We start from the raw sequence: 20,577 nt of genomic DNA on the forward strand, positions 1-20,577 counted from the left end.
TATGCATTTGTTTTATCCTTCCTTGCCCTTAGTAGTTAATAAACTGACTCTTACCTTGAACTCAACAAAGTCAGATCAAAGTGGCTCCTTCAAAATTAGAACAATTGGGTCTGGGAGAAAGGTATCCGCAAAAGGGATCCTCTTTAGATTAAATCTTGTTGCGACCAACAGAAGGGGAGGGTGGGGAGCACTGAATAAAGACAGGGAACAAGTTCATCCCTCCTCACCTGATGTATAACAATTTGGGGGTATCCCAGCCAGACAGTGACAAATTGAGGGGTCTTGCCTGGATCAGCAACTTTGGGGAACCTCACCTGAGGGTGAGTCATAACATTGGCCAGGCCAGCAATTATCGCCCATCCCTAATTGCCCTTGAGAAGGTAGTGGCGAGCTGCCTTCTTGAACCGCTGCAGTCCATGTGGTGTAGGTACACCCACAGTGCTGTTAGGAAGGGGTATCCAGGATTTTGACCCAGCGATAGTGAAGGAACGGCAATATATTTCCAAATCAGGATGGTGAGTGGATTGGAGGGCAACTTCCAGGTGGTAGTGTTCCCACCTACCTGCTGGCCTTGCCCTTCTAGATGGTAGCAGTTGTGGATTTGGAAGGTACTGCCTAAAGAACCTTGATGAGTTTCTACAGTGCATATTGTAGGTGGAACACACTGCTGCCACTGCTTGTCAGTGGCAGAGAGAGTGAATGTTTGTAGATGTGGTGCCAATCAAGTGGGTCGCTTTGTCTTGGATTGTGTTAAGCTTCCTTAGTGTTGTTGGAGCTGTATTCATCCAGGCAAGTAGTGAATATTCCATCACACTCCTGACTTGTGCCTTGTAGATGGTGGACAGGCTTTGGGGAGTCAGGAGGTGAGTTACTCGCCGCAGGATTCCTATCCTCTAACCTGCTCTTATAGCCACAATATTTATATGGCTAGTCCATTTCAGTTTCTGGTTAACGGTAACCTCCAGGATGTTGAAAGCGGGGCATTCAGCGATGGTAATGCCACTGAAGGTCAAGGGTCGATGGTTAGGTCGTCTCTTGTTGGAGATGGTCTTTGCCTAGCGCTTGTGTGGCATAAATGTTACTTGCCACTTGTCAACCCAGCCTGGATATTGCTGCATTTGAACAAGGACAGTATCTGAGTCATTGCAAATGGTGCTGAACATTGTGCAATTATCAGCGAACATCCCCACTTCTGACCTTATGATGGAAGGAAGGTCATTGATGAAGCAGCTGAAGATGGGGGTCCTCCTGTTGCTGAACACATTTTCAGCTCTGTGAGGTTAAGAGAGGGGGTTAACTGAAGTGTTGAGTGATAAAATGGTAGTACTGACATCAAGTCAATGCTGCATGCTGACTGATGTTTTGACCAGCCTGCTCTGCGTACTGGACCTTCACTGCACTTACCAATATAATGTCTGATGGAGCTTGCCCCACAAGTGTGTTTACATGCTTTGTGTCATTTTGGTCCCACATGGCAGCCCATAGCACCTGAATAATGAGTGCTACCTATCCCAATTTCAGCCTAATATATTTTCATGTGTTTTCCAGGCACATCATTCTTATGAACTTAAATGTTACTCTAAACCTTGTTTCCATACCAAAACTCAAAGCCCACTGAGTTTTGAGAAGATAAATAATTATTTGATCTATATAAACAAATCACCTATTTTGCTGCCAATGGTAAATTAATAGTCGATTGACTCAAATGAAAATTTCATCCAAAAATTAATATTTTCAACAACCTTACTTCGATAAACATTGAATGCTTATACCATATTGTTAATAATGTATTATTGTGTATTATGGCACAGCTGTACCCTTTACACAAATCAAGCCTCAGCCTAAGCAGAGTTCTATTATTACATAGGGGTACCGCGCAGGGTGACCTTAAACTTCAAAATGCTTTTCAAGCTGCCAGGCACAACCTAAGATGAAAAGTCTCCCTCAGTAATCATATTTTAAAAAAAGAACCTTATGTTTTTTAAAAATCATAATTCCCCAAATATGACTCCTATGTTAACAAATTATTGTGCATTGACATGGACTGCATCTCTGGCAGTGATGGGCAACCTAGGCTGGTGAGTGACCCTCCTTCATTGCAGTGGGCCACAAGATTGAAATCGGACATGTGCACTAACCATGGCCTCATGAATAAGATTAAATACATTTAATACACTCCAAATATTTCATGACGAGGTACAGAAAATGCTTAATCATTCATATATTAATAGAGCTGCCATCAACTTCAAATGGTAAAAACAGAAGAAATATTTACGTTTGCCTTACCTACGTTATACTCAATGCAACTTCTGGTTGGACCTGTCCTCCACAAGCTTTCTTAGATTTAACTGAGGTTTCACAATTCAACATTGAGGTTTCTGTCCATTAGTCTATTTCGCTTCTTGCGTTTGATGTGTCCCACAGCAGAAAAAGTCTGTTCGCACGTGTATGTTGATCCAAAGATTGACATCAGCTTTGCAATGCAATGCTGGAAAACTGGACCAGGGAAATTCAACCAAAGTTCTCGTATACCTTTCCTCTTTAGCTAGTTAACTTAGTCTTCATCCAGGGCACGAACATGAATTAATTCGTCCTCAAAATTCCTTTTATCAACCTCAAGCCTTTGACATACTGTGCCACATTTGCTCAGATCAAATTCAAATGGATTTGACAGCAATGAGAGGTAGAGCTTCAGATCACTCAGAGAAGAAAAGTGGTTCTCAAAATGCTCTGCCAGTGTAGACAGTACTTGTATGTGAACTGATGGATCATATTCATCTCCTTGATCAGAGTGTTTCTCCAGCATTTTTTTCAAATTTGGGAAGTGGGTGTAGTCACATGAAGGCAACTGAGTATACATTAACTGCAGGTGTAGTATGCATTTTCTGACACTAGCAACTAGTAAAGACAAGAAGTGATCTTTCCCCTGCAACAGCTCATCCAATGCGTTCAGGTGACCAGTGATGTCGGCAAGAAAAGCCACATCCAAAATCCAGTTTTCATCTTCTAACTCTGGGCTACTGCCAAAAGTAATATCAATTAGTGCAACCTCCCAAGTCCACCGGTGTCATAAGCACGACAGTCTCCTGGGATAGGGTAATGTTGCTACTGCGCTTGTGTACCCACAATTTGAGGGGCATGATGATTGAGCTGTAGGAGCATGACCCTGCGCATGGGTAATGGTCAACAAATGTCTGAACACTGATGAGCTGCGTGCAGGTTGCCCACCACTGATCTATAAGACCAAAACAACAGCCTTTTAAAAATAATTTTGGCAAAATAAATGTGCATTTAAACAAATAAGCTATATGAAATGTACCTAGAATAAATGTGGCTACTGTTATGTGTAACACAGCAAGTGTGACATGAAGGGCAGTAAATTTTGCACGTATTATACTCTTATTTTATTACTATTAGGGGTCCCTTGGTATTGTTTCTGGTGAATTGAAGCATATGCTAACATATAACAGTAAGTGTGAAATTTACATGATGTGTGCACTATATTAATTTCTAAAATATTAACAGCAGAACAACAGTGTTGCTCATAGTGAGTAGAGGACATGCTTTATTAACATAATAAGGTTGTTATTCACAAATAACATATGATTCTGCTAAGAGAGCCTGCTGTGAGGTGTGTGATGTTAACCACAGGAAGTGTTTCTTTATGCAAAACCACCAATGCATTATTTTAACAGATCTCCTTCGGAATGGCTCAAGGTGACTTAAGCATTCCACTAGTCTTCCTCTCCCTCTCTGGTCTTCTCGGTTTCCCTGGAAGTCTCTTCCTTTTTCTACCTCCTTTAAAAATCTTTCTTTTGCTCTCTCTCATCTCCAAAAGACCTCTTTCACTCTCTCATTCTCTTTGCTCCTCATAGTCACTCTCTATCCCCACTGATCTCGCTGTCTCCACCCCATACCCTTTCTCTTCCAATCTCCCCTGCACAACTTCTATCCACATATAGCCCCCCACTGTCTCCCAATTTTATTCTTCCCACTGATGCCTATATTTTCCTAGATATATTCCTTGGTACCTACACAAATATTAGGATAACCAAAGGAAAAACTGAAATGGCCAGGAAAGGATGGGGGTATTTGGAGGTGGGTGGGTTTATGGGGTGGAGGTTATTAGGGTTGGGTGGGGTAATCAGGCAGCAGTGGTCATCTTTCAATCTTGTGTTTATATGTTCACTTCTTTGAGGTTTATTTGGGGTATCAGGGTTATTAAGGTTAGGATTATTAGGAATATTAGGATTAGGGTTATTAGGCTTAGTGTTATTTGGGGTATTAGGGTTATCTTATTAGGGTTAGTGTTATTCGGGTATTAGGGTCAGAGTTAGGGTTATTAGGATTAGCATTAGGGTTCTCCATTGGAGTCGGTGTTTGGGGTGGTGTTATTCAGGGGAAATAATTTAGGGGGATATTTAGAATTGGGGGATATGCAGTTGAGGGGGATTATGAAAGGTTTTTTTTCAAAGGGACAGATTTGGGTAATTAGGGTAGGTAGTATTAGAGTGTAGGGTTATTGCAGTGGGAATTGTATATGAGGGAGTGGGGTGTTTGGGGATGGGGACTAAAGTTAAGGTATAGCTTTTAGTGTTTGGTTTCTGCTGTTAGCTATAGATAACTGGGGTAAATTGGGGTAGGGTTTGTGATAGGGTTCTTGTTCGGGGGTTACATTTGGGGTTAGATAAGCTAGGTAAATTAGTTCTTTCAGGTTGCGTGTTAGGTGTCCAGAGATAGACTGAGATAGACACGGAGTCATTTAAAAGGAGGCCTGATGAACTGGATTTGGACTTGGCCTCAAAAGAATAATGAATAAACCATGTGTAGCGTCTTGCTTAAAAATCAAAAGTTACCTGAAGTTCTTACTCCAAATAGCTTTCTTAGGTTCAGCATCACAGATCATTTCTGCAGGCAAGCCCCCTGACCCAACATGTACTGCTTTCAGTCATTAACATTGAAGTTCTAAGCCATTTGCATGGAGTTCAGTGCTCAAACAGCACCACTTTATCATTCTATTTTAAAGACATTATTTTATACTCCATTAAGGCATGTGTACCACTGTATAACAAGTTAACTGCTAAAAAGTACCTGCTCATTGCTGGAAAGAAGATAAAGTAGTTTCTTTTGATATGATTGAACTGCCTCTTAATTCCTCTCTAAAACCTTATCCACTAGCCATTATAAATGGCTGAACTGATCTATTAAACTGTAATAGTCCTATTACAGAGTTCTCAAAACCTAATCATTATTGAATTTACATGGAATTGTCTTGGCAAAAGGAAGACTTTCTCTGTTTATGCAGATTTTTCTGCACAGCTATTTATTTGCTAATATTTTCCCTTAGATGCTGCACAAATACACTTGATTTTTACACAGCGATCATAAATTTCTGCAAAAGCTACTACAATGTAAAAATTGGTTTGAAAAAAAAACTGTAAGAGTAATCCGATTAGACAGAAATGAAAATGTTTGTTTCTTTGTGAACTATGCTCTGCAACAATGCGGTGAATTTTAACAAAAGCATGCAGTTTTAGGAGAGTGTGGAGTGTTAAAAAGTTTGGAAATTGGCAGTGTGGCAGGAAGCTGGCTCCAACCCCAGTGACTTCTGTGTCATATGCCTTCAAGGGATAGCAGCATGCCAACACTATAAGGGAATTGTATCATGTGATCCAGTATCAGTTTCACTTTGGCCTGTGAGCAGAACACAGCTCACACAGCTCAGCTGCTGATATCTTCAAGCTTTCTACCTTTGTATAAATATTCCCATGTGCCTAGTTTAAATAAATGAGCCTACAACATGATTACCCAATCCCTTATGAGTGATTAGTGCCTTTCTATCATTATAAAAACCACAACTTCCACATTTAACTGTAGTGCATTAGGCTGCGTGTTAGCAACTCCCCTCAGGTGAGGTAGGTTGTTAATTTCAATATGATAATCTCATACAGTGATATTAATATGGCTTTTGAATAACTGTGGGTGCACAGATTTCTATGGTTTCCTGGAACTTACCAATGAAAGTGAGGCAACAACACAGTAGCAATTGAGGGGGTGAAGATATGACAGGGAAACATAAGTGCTGAAACTTCACAGCTGATTTTTTTCACCCAATTCTTTATTCACCATTTGTGCTGAGAGGTTACTTTACACACTTTGGAGACAACTTTCACAATCGTGAATGTTGCTTTCACAACTTGGGAGCATTATATATCTGGTTTTCGCTTTGGGGCTGTGATATATCAGATCACCATTGATGTCACTCATGCTGTTTTACTTTGGATCTCAGATGAGGATCAAGATGACCAGTAGCATTACCAGCCCCAACAGCAGCAAGAGTAGCAGGAAGAGCAGTACTAACCTGCTCCTCACAGGTCTGCCAATCCATAGGGGGCAGGGGATGAACAGAGAGGTACAGGTTGCAGGAGGCCATGTACGCAATGTGCCAGCATCCTGGGCATGTTAGAAAACCAGTGTTTCAGGAGGCTCAGGGTATATTGTCAGGTGGTGGCAGACATTTGCAGTCCACCAGAACAAGACCTGCTGCTAATGAGACTCAGTGGCTTCACTGTCAAAGTCACCACTGCCCTCAACACCTTTGCCTCTGGTTCCTTCTGGGGCTTTGCTGAAGACATTTGCAGGATCTCATAGTTAGTGGTACACAAATGCATAAAACAAGTGACTGATGGTTTATTTGCCAGAGTTGACAATTATGCCAACTTTGTCACAAATAATGCCAGTCAGAGTGAGTGGATGCTCTGGTTTTTGGCTCTGGCTGGCTTCCCACATGTGCAGGGCATTATCATTTGCACTCATGTACCAATTACGGCATCCAGAGATTACCCAGGGATGTTTGTTAACCACAGGGGCTTCCACATCATCAATGTGCAACCACAAAAACATGTTAATGCAGGTACATGCAAGATTCCCAGCAGTTGTCATGATACTTTCATTCTGTAGAAATCTATCCTCCCTGATTTCTTTGCACCTCAAAGCAGTCAAGGAATACCCACTTAAAACATGGCAAATGACACCCATGATGAGTCAAACTGATGAAGCCCAGGAATGATGAAAGCCAACTGACAACAGTATGAAAGAGGTGTCATTGAGCTAACCATCGGCATGCTGAAGGTGTACTTCAGGTGCCTGGATGGATCTGAAGCTGCCCATCAATACCAACCAGAGTCTCCAGAATAACTGTGGTGTGCTATACCTTGCACAACACTGCACAACAGTCAGGTAGAACATGGTATGGCACAAATTGTTGTCAAAGATGCACTTGTTATTGTGAGATTCACTTATATTCCACCAGTATGCCCATCTGACAACCAAATGCAAAAACCATTGCATTCCCATTCCAAAGTGGTCCTAGCAAAAACTAAGCATCCATTTCATAGTCCTCCTTGCTCAACATAACTTCTTGTCTTAACATTCCTCACAAGTGGAAAGGCTGCGTTCCAGGCAGCAACCAAAAATGGCCAACACAGAAAGTGGTGGAAACATATAATGTTTATATTGCTCGAAAATTAAATAGAAACCTAACATTTTAACATTGTGTAACTCAGCCAAATGCACACCATTATGTAACTACAAGTTGTTATTCTTTCTCTTCCTAACACTTCCACATAGTGCTACCCCTGCAGCTTCAACATAGGTAGAGGCAGGCTGCTCAGATCATTGCTCTGACTGCAGAGATGTTTTTTTGCAATGTACGCTAGGTTTTGAAGGCTGTGAGGTCTTGCCAAAAACTGTTCCAATACTGAACCAGACTCAGCTATCGGGATACAGGCAGCATGCCGAGTACTGGATGAGGAGGGGCAATGTGTGAGAAGTTGAAGCACTTTGAGCTGAGACCCCACCTGCACTTCCCCTTCTAACAGCATCCTTCTATGGATTACATGCACTTCTTCTAACAATGAGTTGAAGAGCCCTTTGTTGCAGTGTGTTGATGAACAGCCAAGGCTAGGGGTTCATGAATCCAATTGCAGATGACATTCTTAGTGTGCAAGCCACAAGTGAGGGCCTACATGCGCCCATTTGATTGCCATGTTTGATGCTCCACGTACATGGCCACTCTTTCCATGGAGAAGACATTATTTCAAAGGCTTGCGACATCATGTCACTCATTCTTATGGCACACTCCTTTAATCTCTCTGCAGGCATGCACAGTGGGATTGTCAGGCAGCCTGCTGGGTGTTTGGACCTGTGTTACCTGGAGCTGGGTTTGTTAAATATCATATTGACGAGCCACAGTCATAATAGGGTGAGGGTAGAGTATCAGAATGGAGAAACATTTTCCCATTATCTAGAGCCTCTGTGCTGGGTGTCTGAGTTTGGTAGGAATAGTGTGCATGGGATCGTCTAGCAACTATCTTCTTCAATGGAAGATAAGTTTAAAAGAGTAAGAGGAGAGCTGGGACCACGCGGAGAGCGGATCAGCACGGAGAGGGCAGCGGCAGGAGGAGATAACAACTGGCGGCAGAGAGCCTCTTCAATCAGTTTCTACCTTTAAGGGCTGAAGTATGAAATCACAGGAAACCAAGAAGGTGATTGGTGGGTATCTCTTCCCTGTCTCTTTTGATTGGCCAAATGGTTTAAATCAGGAGATGTTATTACAACTGAAGAGTACAGTTAAGAAATTCACTTTTAAAATATTTAGCATCTTAATTAATTAAACAGAATAGAGATGGCTTGGCAGGTGATGTGTTGCAGCTGTGGTATGTGGGTTCAGGTGGACGCTGGTGTGATCCACGGTGACCACATCTGCAGCAAGTGTTGGCTGCTCGAGGAACTTCGGTTCAGAGTTGACAAACTGGGGCCTGAGCTGTGGACACTGTGCCACATTAGGGAGGGGGACAGTTACCTGGACACTGTGTTTCAGGAGGCAGTTTCGATTAATTACATCAACTTTGGTCCATGGTCATGGACAGGAGGGTGTGACTGCAAGTGAGGTAGGTGTGGGGATCCAGAATTTAGCTTTGGAGGAGACTCAACCAGTGCCCTTGTCCAATAGGTACAAGGTTCTTGCTCCCAAGATGAGGGCACAGGTTGCAGGGAGGATGAGCGAACTGACCACAGCACCGTGGTACAGAGTACCATTCAGGTGGGGGGAGAAAAGAGAAATGTAGTAGTAATAGGGCATAGCATAGTTAAGGGAATAGATACTGTTCTCTGTAGCAAAGACAGAGAGTCCCGAAGGCTGTGTCGCTTACCGATGCCAAGGTTAATGACATCTTGTCTGGGCTGGAGAGGAACTTGGAGTGGGAGGGGAAGGATCCAGTTGTCATGGTCCATGTCAGTAACAACATAGGTAGGATTAGGAAACAGGTTCTGTTAAGGGACTATGAGTAGCTCGGGGCTAAATTAAAAAGCAGAGCCACAAAGTAATAATCTCTGGGTTACTACCTGAGCCACGTGCAAATTGGCATAGGGTAAATAAGATTAGAAAGGTAAGTGTTTGGCTCAAAGATTGGTGTGGGAGAAATGGATTCCGATTCATGGGGCACTGACACCAGTACTGGTGAAGGAGAGAGCTGTTCTGTTGAAATGGGGGAGGGGTGTCCTGGCGTATAATTAGGGTTGTAGATAGGACTTTAAACTAATTAGTGGGGGGGAGGGTTCAATTGAAGGAAAGTTTAGAAAATCAAAAATATTCGAGAGCGCTGAAGTGCAGGGTAGTGAAGAGGCGAACGATAATCAAAGTGACAGGAAGGGGCAGAAAATATAAGCAGAAGAGTACAGTAGAAATTGGAACCAGAATGAGTAATTATGGTTAAAAGTAAAAGCTTAAGGCTCTTTATCTGAATGCACGCAGCATTTGTAACAAGATAGATGAGTTGACGGGACAAATAGAAATAAATGAATATGACTTGACAGCTATTACAGAAACACAGTTGCGGGGTGACCAAGACTGGGAACTCAATATTCAAGGGTATTCGACGTTCTGGAAAAACAGGCAAAAGGAAAAGGAGGTGGGTAGTTTTGTTAATAAAGGAAGGTATCTGTGTGGTGATGAGTCATGATATAGGTGCAATAGATCATGATGGGGAATCAGTTTGGGTGGAAATTAGGAATTACAAGGGGAAGAAGTCACAAGTGGGAGTCGTCTATAGTCCCCTGAAGGGTTGCCTCACTGTAGGACAAAGTATAAATCAGGGAATAATGGACGTGTGTAAGAGGGGCACTACAATTGTCTTGAGTGATTTTAATCTGCATATTGACTGGACAAATCAGATTGGCAGGGAAGATGAATTTGCAGGGTGCATCAGGGATTGTTTCTTAGAGCAATACACTGCAGAACCTACCCAGGAACAGGCTATTTTAGATCTACTAATGTGTAATGAGGTAGGATTAATAAGAAATCTCATAGGTAAGGATCCTCTCGGGGGAAGCGATCACAACATGGTAGAATTTCAAATTCAGTATGAGGGTGAGCAACTTGGATCTCAAACCAGTGTCCTCAGATTAAATAAGGGCAATTACAGAAGTATGAAGAAAGAGTTGTCTAAAGCGGGTTGGGAGAACAGACTAAGGGGAATGTCAGTGGATGAGCAGTGGCAGACATTTAAGCAGATATTTCAGAATGCTCAGCAAAAAATTTATCCTGGTCAAAAAGAAGGACTCGATGAGAAGGATGAACCACCTGTGGTTAACAAAGGCAGTCAAGGAGAGTATCCAATCAAAAACTAAGGCATACAAAGTGGCGAAAACTAGTGGTAGGCCAGAGGATTGGGAATATTTTTAGGAACCAGCAGTGGATGACTAAAAAGCTAATAAAGAGGGATAAAATTGATTATGAAGGTAAATTGGCAAGAAATATAAAAACAAACAGCAAGAGCTACTATCGATATATAAAAAGAAAGTGACTAAAGTGAGCGTGGGACCCTTGGAGGATGCAACTGGAGAATTGATAACCGGGAACAGGGAAATGTCAGATAATTTAAACCAATATTTTGCATCAGTTTTCACAGTGGAGGACATGATAAACATTCTAAAGATATCAGATAAGCAAGGAGCTAATGGGACGATAGATCTTGTAACAGTCTCTACTACGAGGGACAAAGTATTGAAGAAACTAATGGGAGTAAAGGCAGACAAGTCGCCAGGACCTGATGGCCTACATCCACAGGTTTCAAAGGAAGTGGCTACAGAGATAGTGGAGGCATTGGTCGAAATATTTCAGAACTCACTGGATTCCGGTAGGGTCCCAGCGGATTGAAAAACCACTAACGTGATGCCCCTGTTCAAGAAGGGAGGGAGACAAAAAGCAGGAAACTATAGGCCAGACACCTTCACACCTGTCGTTGGGAAAATGCTAGAGTCCATTATTAACGAAGAAATAGCAGCACATTTAGAAAAGCTTAATGCAATCAAATAGTGTAGACATGGTTTTGTGAAAGGGAAATCATGTTTGACAAATTTGCTAGAAGTCTTTGAGGATATAATAGACAGAGTTAATAAAGGGGAACCGGTAGATGTAGTGTATTTGCATTTCCAGAGGATATTTGACAAGGTGTCACGTAAAAGGCTATTGCACAAGTTAAGAGCTCACAGTATTGGGTATACTGTATTCGCATGGATTGAGGATTGACTAACACACAGGAGACAGAGAGTCGCGATTAGTGCATCTTTTTTCAGGTTGGAAAGGCGTAGCTAGTGGGCTGCGACAAGGATCTGTCCTAGGGCCTCAATTACTTACTATCTATATTATATCCAAATTTGCCAACAATACAAAAATAGGTGGTGGTGGGGGGGGGTATGTTGTGATGAGGACATAAGGAATCTGCAAGGGAATATAGATAGGTTGAGTGAGTGGGCAAAAACTTGGCAGGTGGAGCTTAGTGTAGGAAAGTGTGAGATCATGCACTTTGGCAGGAAAAATCAAAAGGCAGACTATTATTTAAATGGAGGGAGACTCCAAAAAAGTGTAGCACAGAGGGGACTGGGTGTTCTTGTGCATGAAACACAAAAGGTTAGCATGCAGGTGCAGCAAATAATGAAGAAGGCAAATAGAGTTTTGGCCTGTATTGCTAGGGGTTTGGAGTTTAAAAGTAGGGAAGTCTTGTTACAACTGTACAGAGTGTTGGTGAGGCCACACCTGGAGTACTGTGTACAGTTTTGGTCCCCGTATTTAAGAAAGGATATACTGACGTTGGAGGCAGTTCAAAAGAGATTCACTAGGCTGATTCCTGGAATGAAGGGATGAAGAATGGCAAAACAGGTTAGTCCTTTATTCATTAGAGATTAGAAGAATGAAGGGTGATCATTTTGAAACGTACAAGATTCTGAGGGGGCTTGACAGGATAGATGTTGAGATGATGTTTCCACTAGTGGGGGAATCTCAAACTAGGGGATATTATTACAGAATAAGAGGACACTCATTTAAAACTGAGATGTAAAGGAATTTCTTCTCACAGAGGGTAGTGAGTATCTGGAATTCTCTACCCCAGAGAGTTGTGGAGGTTAGATCACTAAAAGTATTTAAAGAGGAGGTAGATAGATGTTTGAAATATTGGACAGTTGAGGGTTATGAGGAGCTGGCACGAAGAAGTTGAGGCCTGGGGCAGATCAGCCATGATCTTATTGAATGGCGGAGCAGCCTTGAGGAGTCGAATGGCCTACTCCTGCTCCTATTTCTTACATTCTTATGTTGAGGTGTCTTGGTTCAAGCTTCCATGTTGACATTTCTAAGTTGATAGGATGGTGCTTTGTGCACCCTTTTATCTAAACAGTGCCTGGTAAGGGCTAGCAAATGACCCTCAGCATGAGGCAGCTAAAAAGTGGCTGGAGCTAAGTGACGATGGTGGAAGGTGACCATCCTGACATCTTGGGTACCTGTCCTCTAATCATTGGTTAGAAATGTCCAAACAAGTGATTGACATAGGCTAAACTACCAACCCAAGAAATAAAGCATATTAATGAGTGCTCAGAGGCAGGTGGCAGTTCTTACCAGGCGGAAAACCTGCCAATACATTGCATATACTTTGCTTTTCCTGGAGAAGTATCCTATTCACTCAAGGTTCAGTATCTGTGTCCAGCTGAGCAGAGCTAAGAGTGTCCTGCAGACTCCAATGTGATCTCTCCACTGCTGTCTCTGTCTCCACCATCTGCTCTTGCTGACTTGTGATATGTGGGTCACAGGTGAAAACTCAGCTAGCTTCTTTAATGGTCCCACCCATTGTATATCTGAACCAGTGAATAGTCTGCATGAGTCATGTAATGTTGAACCCTCAGAGGGAGAGTCCTCCTTTGAGGAATCATCATTGACCTCCTGTACTGCCTCCAGCTTTGCTTGATCGGCTTGTGGGGGATTAAAGACTTGAACACTGTCAGGGTCAGAAAGTCTTAAGTGAATTTGTGCACATAATCATATCAGACTTCCTGATGACATCAAGTCAATATGAGCGAGTACTCTATGCCAGGTGGATCTGAGATATATAATTTTGTTTGGAAACCCCCACCCGCTCCACTTCCAATGCCCAGGCACTTCCAGACTCTGCTTATTTCCAGTGCAGCCTTCTCTGCAGCTGTCAGTATTAAGAGGTGGGAGGGTCACCTCCAGTGCTCTGTTTTTCTCTTACGATTTGTGCTCTCTTCTCCTGCCAGGAAGGATAGAATAGACCCATGAGTGAGAATAATGGCATGTATTAATATATAGACGAAAAGTATTTGTTGAGGGAGAGGCAGGACATTGCATAAGGATAAGGATGAGTCTCAGTGGTGGGTGGACAGATGGTGGTATAAAGAATTGCTTGGCAAGGGAAGGGTGGGTGCATGTGCAAGGTAAGTTGGTCTGAGGTGTGATGTGCTAGAGTAGGCTTGAGAAGACAGACTGAGGGAATTGGCATGGTACACACATCAGGATGTAGCTGAAAATGCCACTGTCCTCAGCTTTCTGTCCTGCCTATGTCAAAGAACTGCTTTCTGCATTGAATTCACACGCACTTGCCACTAGCCTCTCCATTACCTCCAGTAACATCTTCTTGGTTTCACTGGTAAGCTTTTTCCTTCTGTCAACAGGAAACAGCATCACCCTACAAGCCCTTAAAGCCCCCCCAGCACACACCCTGAATGGTGTCACTTAAACAAGGCTTACGTAATCCAGTCTAGGACTTGAGTTCTGCTCCAGAATCCATTAAATTTCACGTTTGCAATATCTATCTAAGTAGTAGAGTTGAAATCAACTCATGCAGGTCCTCATCACACCCATTCCCTAACAGGTCAAGAAACCTGTTATAATATGTTAACGTAATCGTTGTATAGTAATTGTAGCTTTAAGGAATTTAGTGACTGTAGCTTTAAGACTTATTGTGTTGTATAGTATCACGTGACAGTGTGAATGAATCAGTTCTAAGCATGGGGACCTTAGAGTGAGAGCTTTTCTTCTAGTTGTGGAGCTTGATGGAAGCATGTAACTGCTGCTGCAGTCTGTAAATAAAGTTCGATGTTTCTAATGAGAAACCTGTCTGGCAAATGAAATCTGTAATAGACTGGATTAAAAAAAAAACCATTGACTGAAATGCTGCACTTACTTATGTGTCCCATGGGCTACTGAAAATCACCCTCACCTTCTACCCCTGCAATTCAACTGCATAAGATCTACCATTAAATACTTTTCTCAATCAAACATGTTTTCTAACAGCAAAATTATAGGACATAATTGAAGTTAATATTTTTTCTGTGTGTTTTCAAAACCCGATTAATAAACAAACTTCATTTAAAAAATATATATTTCTTCAGGGGACGTGGGTGTGATTGGAAAGGCCAGCATTTATTGTCCATCCCTGAAGGCCATTGAGAAGTGAAGCCAACTTCTTGAACCACTGCAGTCTATGTGGTGTAGGTACACCCACAGTGCTATAAGAGGGAGTTCTGAGATTTTGACCCAGTGACAGTGAAAGAATGGCAATATATTTCCAAGTCAGGATGACATGTGGCTTGGAGAGGAACTTGCAGGTGGTGGTGTGCCCATGCATCTGCTGCCCTTATCCTTCTAGATGGTAATGGTTATGAGTTTAGAAGGTGCAGTTGAAAGAGGCCTGACAAATCTTGTAGATGGTACACACTGCTGCCACTGTGCATCAGTGGTGGAGGGAGGGATGCTTAAGATGGTGAATGGGGTGCCAAACAAGTGGGCTGCTTTGTCTGGGATGGTGTCAAGCTTCTTGAGTGTTGTTGGAGCTGCACTCATCCAGGCAAATGGAGAGTAGTTCATCGCACTCCTGACTTGTGCTTTGGTGGGCAGGCTTTTGGGGGGTGGTCAAGTGGTGGAGGCTGCAAGGGTGGAATTATTTCAAGTTAATCAGAAAATGTTTCTCAATAGCCAAGCCCACCTTTACAATTTGTTGTCTAAGGTAACTCGTTTGATGGTCTCACTTTCTTTGGACATCTCTCATATCATTAGACTGGTATTCACTTGGGGGCATAAAGTGTTCATCAGTTATCATCTCAATAACTGTCAAACAGATTGGTAGCAGTATGATGATTAGGAGGTAAAAACAAAAAACTGCGGATACTGGAAATCCAAAACAAAAACAGAATTACCTGGAAAAACTCAGCAGGTCTGGCAGCATCGGCGGAGAAGAAAAGAGTTGCGTTTCGAGTCCTCATGACCCTTCAACAGAACTATGTGAATCCAAGGAGAGGGGTGAAATATAAGCTGGTTTAAGGTGGTGGGTAGGGGGGTGTGTTGGTGGGGGGAGAGAAGTGTAGGGAGGTGGTGTGGTTGTAGGGACAAACAAGCAGTGATAGGAGCAGATCATCAAAAGATGTCACAGACAAAAGAACACAGAGGTGTTGAAGTTGGTGATATTATCTAAACAAATGTGCTAATTAAGAATGGATGGTAGGGCACTCAAGGTATAGCTCTAGTGGGGGTGGGGGGAGCATAAAAGATTTAAAAATAATGGAAATAGGTGGGAAAAGAAAAATCTATATAAATTATTGGAATAAACAAAAGGAAGGGGGAAGAAACAGAAAGGGGGTGGGGAGGGAGGAGAAAGTGCAAGACCTAAAGTTGTTGAATTCAATATTCAGTCCGGAAGGCTGTAAAGTGCCTAGTCGGAAGATGAGGTGCTGTTCCTGTTCCTGCAAGAATGATCCAAACCTCCCTGTCGCTTGCCATTTTAACACTCCACCCTGCTCTCTTGCCCACATGTCTGTCCTTGACTTGCTGCATTGTTCCAGTGAAGCCCAACGCAAACTGGAGGAATAGCACCTCATCTTCCGACTAGGCACTTTACAGCCTTCCGGACTGAATATTGAATTCAACAACTTTAGGTCTTGAACTCCCTCCTCCATCCCCACCCCCTTTCTGTTTCTTCCCCCTTCCTTTTGTTTTTTCCAATAATTTATATAGATTTTTCTTTTCCCACCTATTTCCATTATTTTTAAATCTTTTATGCTCCCCCCACCCCAACTAGAGCTATACCTTGAGTGCCGTACCATCCATCTTAATTAGCACATTCGTTTAGATAATATCACCAACGTCAACACCTCTGTGTTCCTTAGTCTGTGACATCTTTTGATGATCTGCTCCTATCACTGCTTGCTTGTCCCTACAACCACACCACCCCCCTCCACTTCTCTCCCCCAACCCAACCCCCCCCCCCCACCCCCAACACACCTTAAATCAGCTTATATTTCACCCCTCTCCTTGGATTCACATAGTTCTGTTGAAGGGTCATGAGGACTCAAAACGTCAACTCTTTTCTTCTCTGCCGATGCTGCCAGACCTGCTGATGTTTAGGAGCATTGTTCAAAATTTGGTTTTCATCCTGGCTCCCATATCATAGTGTGGAAATACTTCCTCCCTCAACATATAAATATTTTTCAGAGTTACTACTGACAATTTATTTGTAGGTTTGTGAATGCTACGACAGCAGAAATATATTTCACTGGTGCGTTAATAAAATATTTTCTTCTGGTTTAACATGATAAACATAACATGATCAGGAAAATAAAGGATGTCTGAGTGTGGCGGAAACAGGTTCAATTGAAGCATTCAAGAGGGAATTAGACAGTTATCTGAAAAAGAAGAATGTGCAGGGTTATGGAGAGAAAGTGAGGAAATTGAGCTAGGTGAGTTGCTCAACTGGAGAGCTGGTGCAGACATGATGGTCCAAATGGCCTCCTTCTGCATCATAACAATTCTGAGATTCTGTGATTTTTAATGAGAAGAGTGCTGTTCTTTCCTTGATTTGAAATTAAATAGGTCTTGGTCCTACACCATGCCCTGTGCTGTTGAACGTGAAACAGTACCATTATTTCACTAAAAGTAATAATTAAAAAGTCTTGATGTAAAATCCAGGGGGATTACATATGCACATTGTCACCTAAATTTCAAGAAAGAATGCTACCTTAAAAACATATTCAATAATAACTAATAATAATTTGTATCTGCAATACTTCAATAATAATAATACAATACAGGCTCATATCAAGCAATATTGTTCAATAATGCAGAGAAGACATTACCTTATAGCCTTCCAGGTGGCCTCGAATTTTCTCTTTTGGTACTTCTGACCATGTAACTTTAATTAAAGTACTGTTCATGATTTCAACAGCAACGTTCAAAGGTGCAGCTTCAGGAACTGGTAAAATAAATTCAGAGAGATCTTATGATTATTTTAACAGATTCTAAAATAAGGCAACATTTTTATATATTATCTGTTTTATTCTCCTTCTGGTTCTTCAAAAACAGTTAGTACAATTTTATTAAAGTCCAGACTTTGAGTCAGAGATAAACAATATCAGAAAACAATAAACTCATATTGGTTTTTGAAATAAAAATTCTTGAAAATAGTTTGCAATGGTAGTTGAACAATAAGTTAAGCAAATGGTGAAGCTTATATTATTCTTAGCCTGTGCTTATTGTTGAATTATTGTTGAACTACTAGGCAGGCCAATATGCCACGTGGGATTTTAAAGAGAATACAAGTGTGAAGCTTAAAATATATCTGACTTCTGTAACTTAAAGCTTAACTTCTGCTGACTGCAATTACTTGCTTTATGGCACAAATTAGTGATGTAACTAGCTTTTGCCAGAGGTTAAACACAGATTTTCATCAGGTTAAGCTCAACTGCCTTTCACACTATGTCAACTGCCTTAACTGGCCTTAGATGTATTAATTAATAAATGATGTTCAATTCTTCAATTGTGGACCATGTCACTAAAATTAGTTTGAGCTTTCTGTATGACTTTAAAAAATGCAAAGAGGACTGCAATTTCTTTAAAACAGGACACTTTAGATGGGAGGAAAACCTTTTTGCTTTAAAACAAAAAAAAATGTTTTTTCAGGAAATGCAACTCCAGGGTGAAAATACTATACTTTAAAATAACATGAACGCCAACTTTAATTGCTGCATATTTTTTCTTTCCTCACTAAAGGTAAATAAAAACTTACTCAGACTGGTACTGGTCATAGAGAAAAAAATCCATTTTGGTGATCTATTGAAAACATACACTTGTACTGCAGAGGGAATGTTTTCAAGACTGAAGCAATCTTTTGTGTAAGGTTTGGGGTTATAAAAAGATTTTTTGATTCTTTAGAACATATTTACAATGGAAACAACTTTAAACTTGCATAGTTCTCTGGGGACAGGCAGGGTTTTTATTTGAATGAACCCCTGCTGGCATTTTCTCCTATGTCTCTTTTATTTTGCAAATCACCCTGATAGAAACATGATCTTACTTCATCTGACAGACTAAATAGACTAATGCACTACTGGAATGTGTACACTTCAAGATACACTTCAGAGAATAGACGCATTTGCAGTCTAATGAACCTTGGTGATGCCTTATAAACATGTGCCCTCCCCTCCCAGTTGGAAATGTGTTTGAAAAATAGCAGGATTTCTTTTCTTGCAGCTTTACTGAAGCATGAACAAACTTAAACATATCAGAAATTAGTCATCACTCATTGTAAATATATTTGCAAACAATTTAAGAACCACATTAATTTTGAATTGCATTGGTAAAATAATTTACAGACATTGTTGTAAACTGAAGTTTTTTATCCCTTCAAGGCTTTGTTTATCTCCCTATACCTAGGGTCAGAAACCACTCAGCGGCACAACATTTTTCACTCAAAATGGTGACAGGGTCCAAATTGAAAATTTTCCCACAATTTACAGCCGATAATATACCATAATTGGACAACAGGAAAAAACTGAGAGTCAGGATGTTTTCCTTTTTTAAAAAATTCTCCTCTCACCAAAATGGTAACTTTCATCACAGCACAGCTGTCCATCTGATGCAACTGTTTTCAGCTCCCTGCAGATATTGATACACGCATGAACCCTTATAAATACTGACAAATTATTGGGATTCCTGTAAACATAACCACATTCCTGCAACCATATAAGTCCCAAGTTCCAAAATACTGTGCCAGCCACAGAAGGGAAAATAGTACTTCCATTGATTGCAGCATTTCTTTACTGGTGTACACCAATAGGTTAACAAATACAAGTAGCCATTATAGGAGACAGGAATTTTGATGATCTCAGGTGTTTCATAGATCTCAGATGAAAACCTAGAGTGGAATTTTACAACAGTGGGATTTTACAGTCCCGCCAAAGTAAATGAAGTTTAGAATGGCTCGTTGCACTTTACGGCCCAATCTCCACTGTGACGGGGATATAAAACTTCGGCTCCAGAATCTACTGATCTAGTGAATAGCTACAATAATTTATTCCTAAAACGACATGGCTCATGGAATATATTAGGAAACTGTATTTTTCATTTGTTTGTAAAATTATAAGGGAAAACAGGATGAAGAGCAGCACTGCATCACTTGCAGGTGAGATGACCTTGTCTAAAAACAATGGATAGTTCTTCTTTGTCCCCAAACAGAAAGAGGTTTATCAAACATATTTTCATTAAGAAAATGCCTCTATGACTGTAGGTTTGGTCCAAGCAGGGTCTGTGTTGTAGGCTGCTGCATGCTTAGCAAGGGGTCCAGGAGTCTGGGCAGACACCATGTGATGCAGCCAACCTACTCATCTTAAAAGCAGTCTGTCACTCTTAAAGAGGAGCTGAAATCAGTGAAAGGGAGCTGCTGCAGACTGCCTGTACTAAGGTTAGCTGAGTGCAGCAACTGCACAAATGGGGCACCAGGAAAAAGAGAAGGATCCTAAGTTCATGGGTATGGCGCTGGGGTTCTAGGTCATGAGTTGGACGGGAGAGAGGTCACATTTCTGCAGGGGGTCAGGAGGCCTTCAAGAAGCACTCTCAGAAGGGAATGGGAGTGGGTGCCAGGGTGATCAAGGCAACAAGTCTGGCTTGATGACCTGGCAGCATGCCACAATAAGTAATGATATTGTTAGGGGGAAGAAAGTAAATGAGAATTTATGGTAAGGGAGAAATCATTATAAGGGAATTAATTACTTAAATTAGAATCTATAGGCAGGCCAGCGCAAATCAGTAAATCAACAATTAAACAGTTAAACCAGAGGAACCTTATACACTCTCAAACTTTGTACACCCTTAGGGTTTGCAATCACCAGCAAGGTCCTGGGAGTTAGACTGGAGTTAGAGGATGGCAATAACATAGATTAAGTGTGCTCTTCAACAGATAG

The 20,577-nt window shown here is 41.5% G+C and overlaps 1 protein-coding gene across 9 annotated transcripts in view; it reads right to left on the bottom strand.

Annotated features, from left to right (window-relative positions):
• Positions 1-20,577, bottom strand: part of chl1b (cell adhesion molecule L1-like b) — a 727,052-nt gene that overhangs the window by 188,050 nt on the left and 518,425 nt on the right. For all 9 annotated transcript variants that reach the window (XM_041191219.1, XM_041191221.1, XM_041191227.1 and 6 more), the window contains one exon: positions 17,476-17,591. In XM_041191219.1, coding sequence (XP_041047153.1) covers positions 17,476-17,591 — 116 coding nt within the window. The remainder of the gene's footprint in view (positions 1-17,475; positions 17,592-20,577) is intronic.

This window comes from Carcharodon carcharias, chromosome 7 (assembly GCF_017639515.1).
Source record: "Carcharodon carcharias isolate sCarCar2 chromosome 7, sCarCar2.pri, whole genome shotgun sequence".
NCBI lineage: Eukaryota > Metazoa > Chordata > Chondrichthyes > Lamniformes > Lamnidae > Carcharodon > Carcharodon carcharias.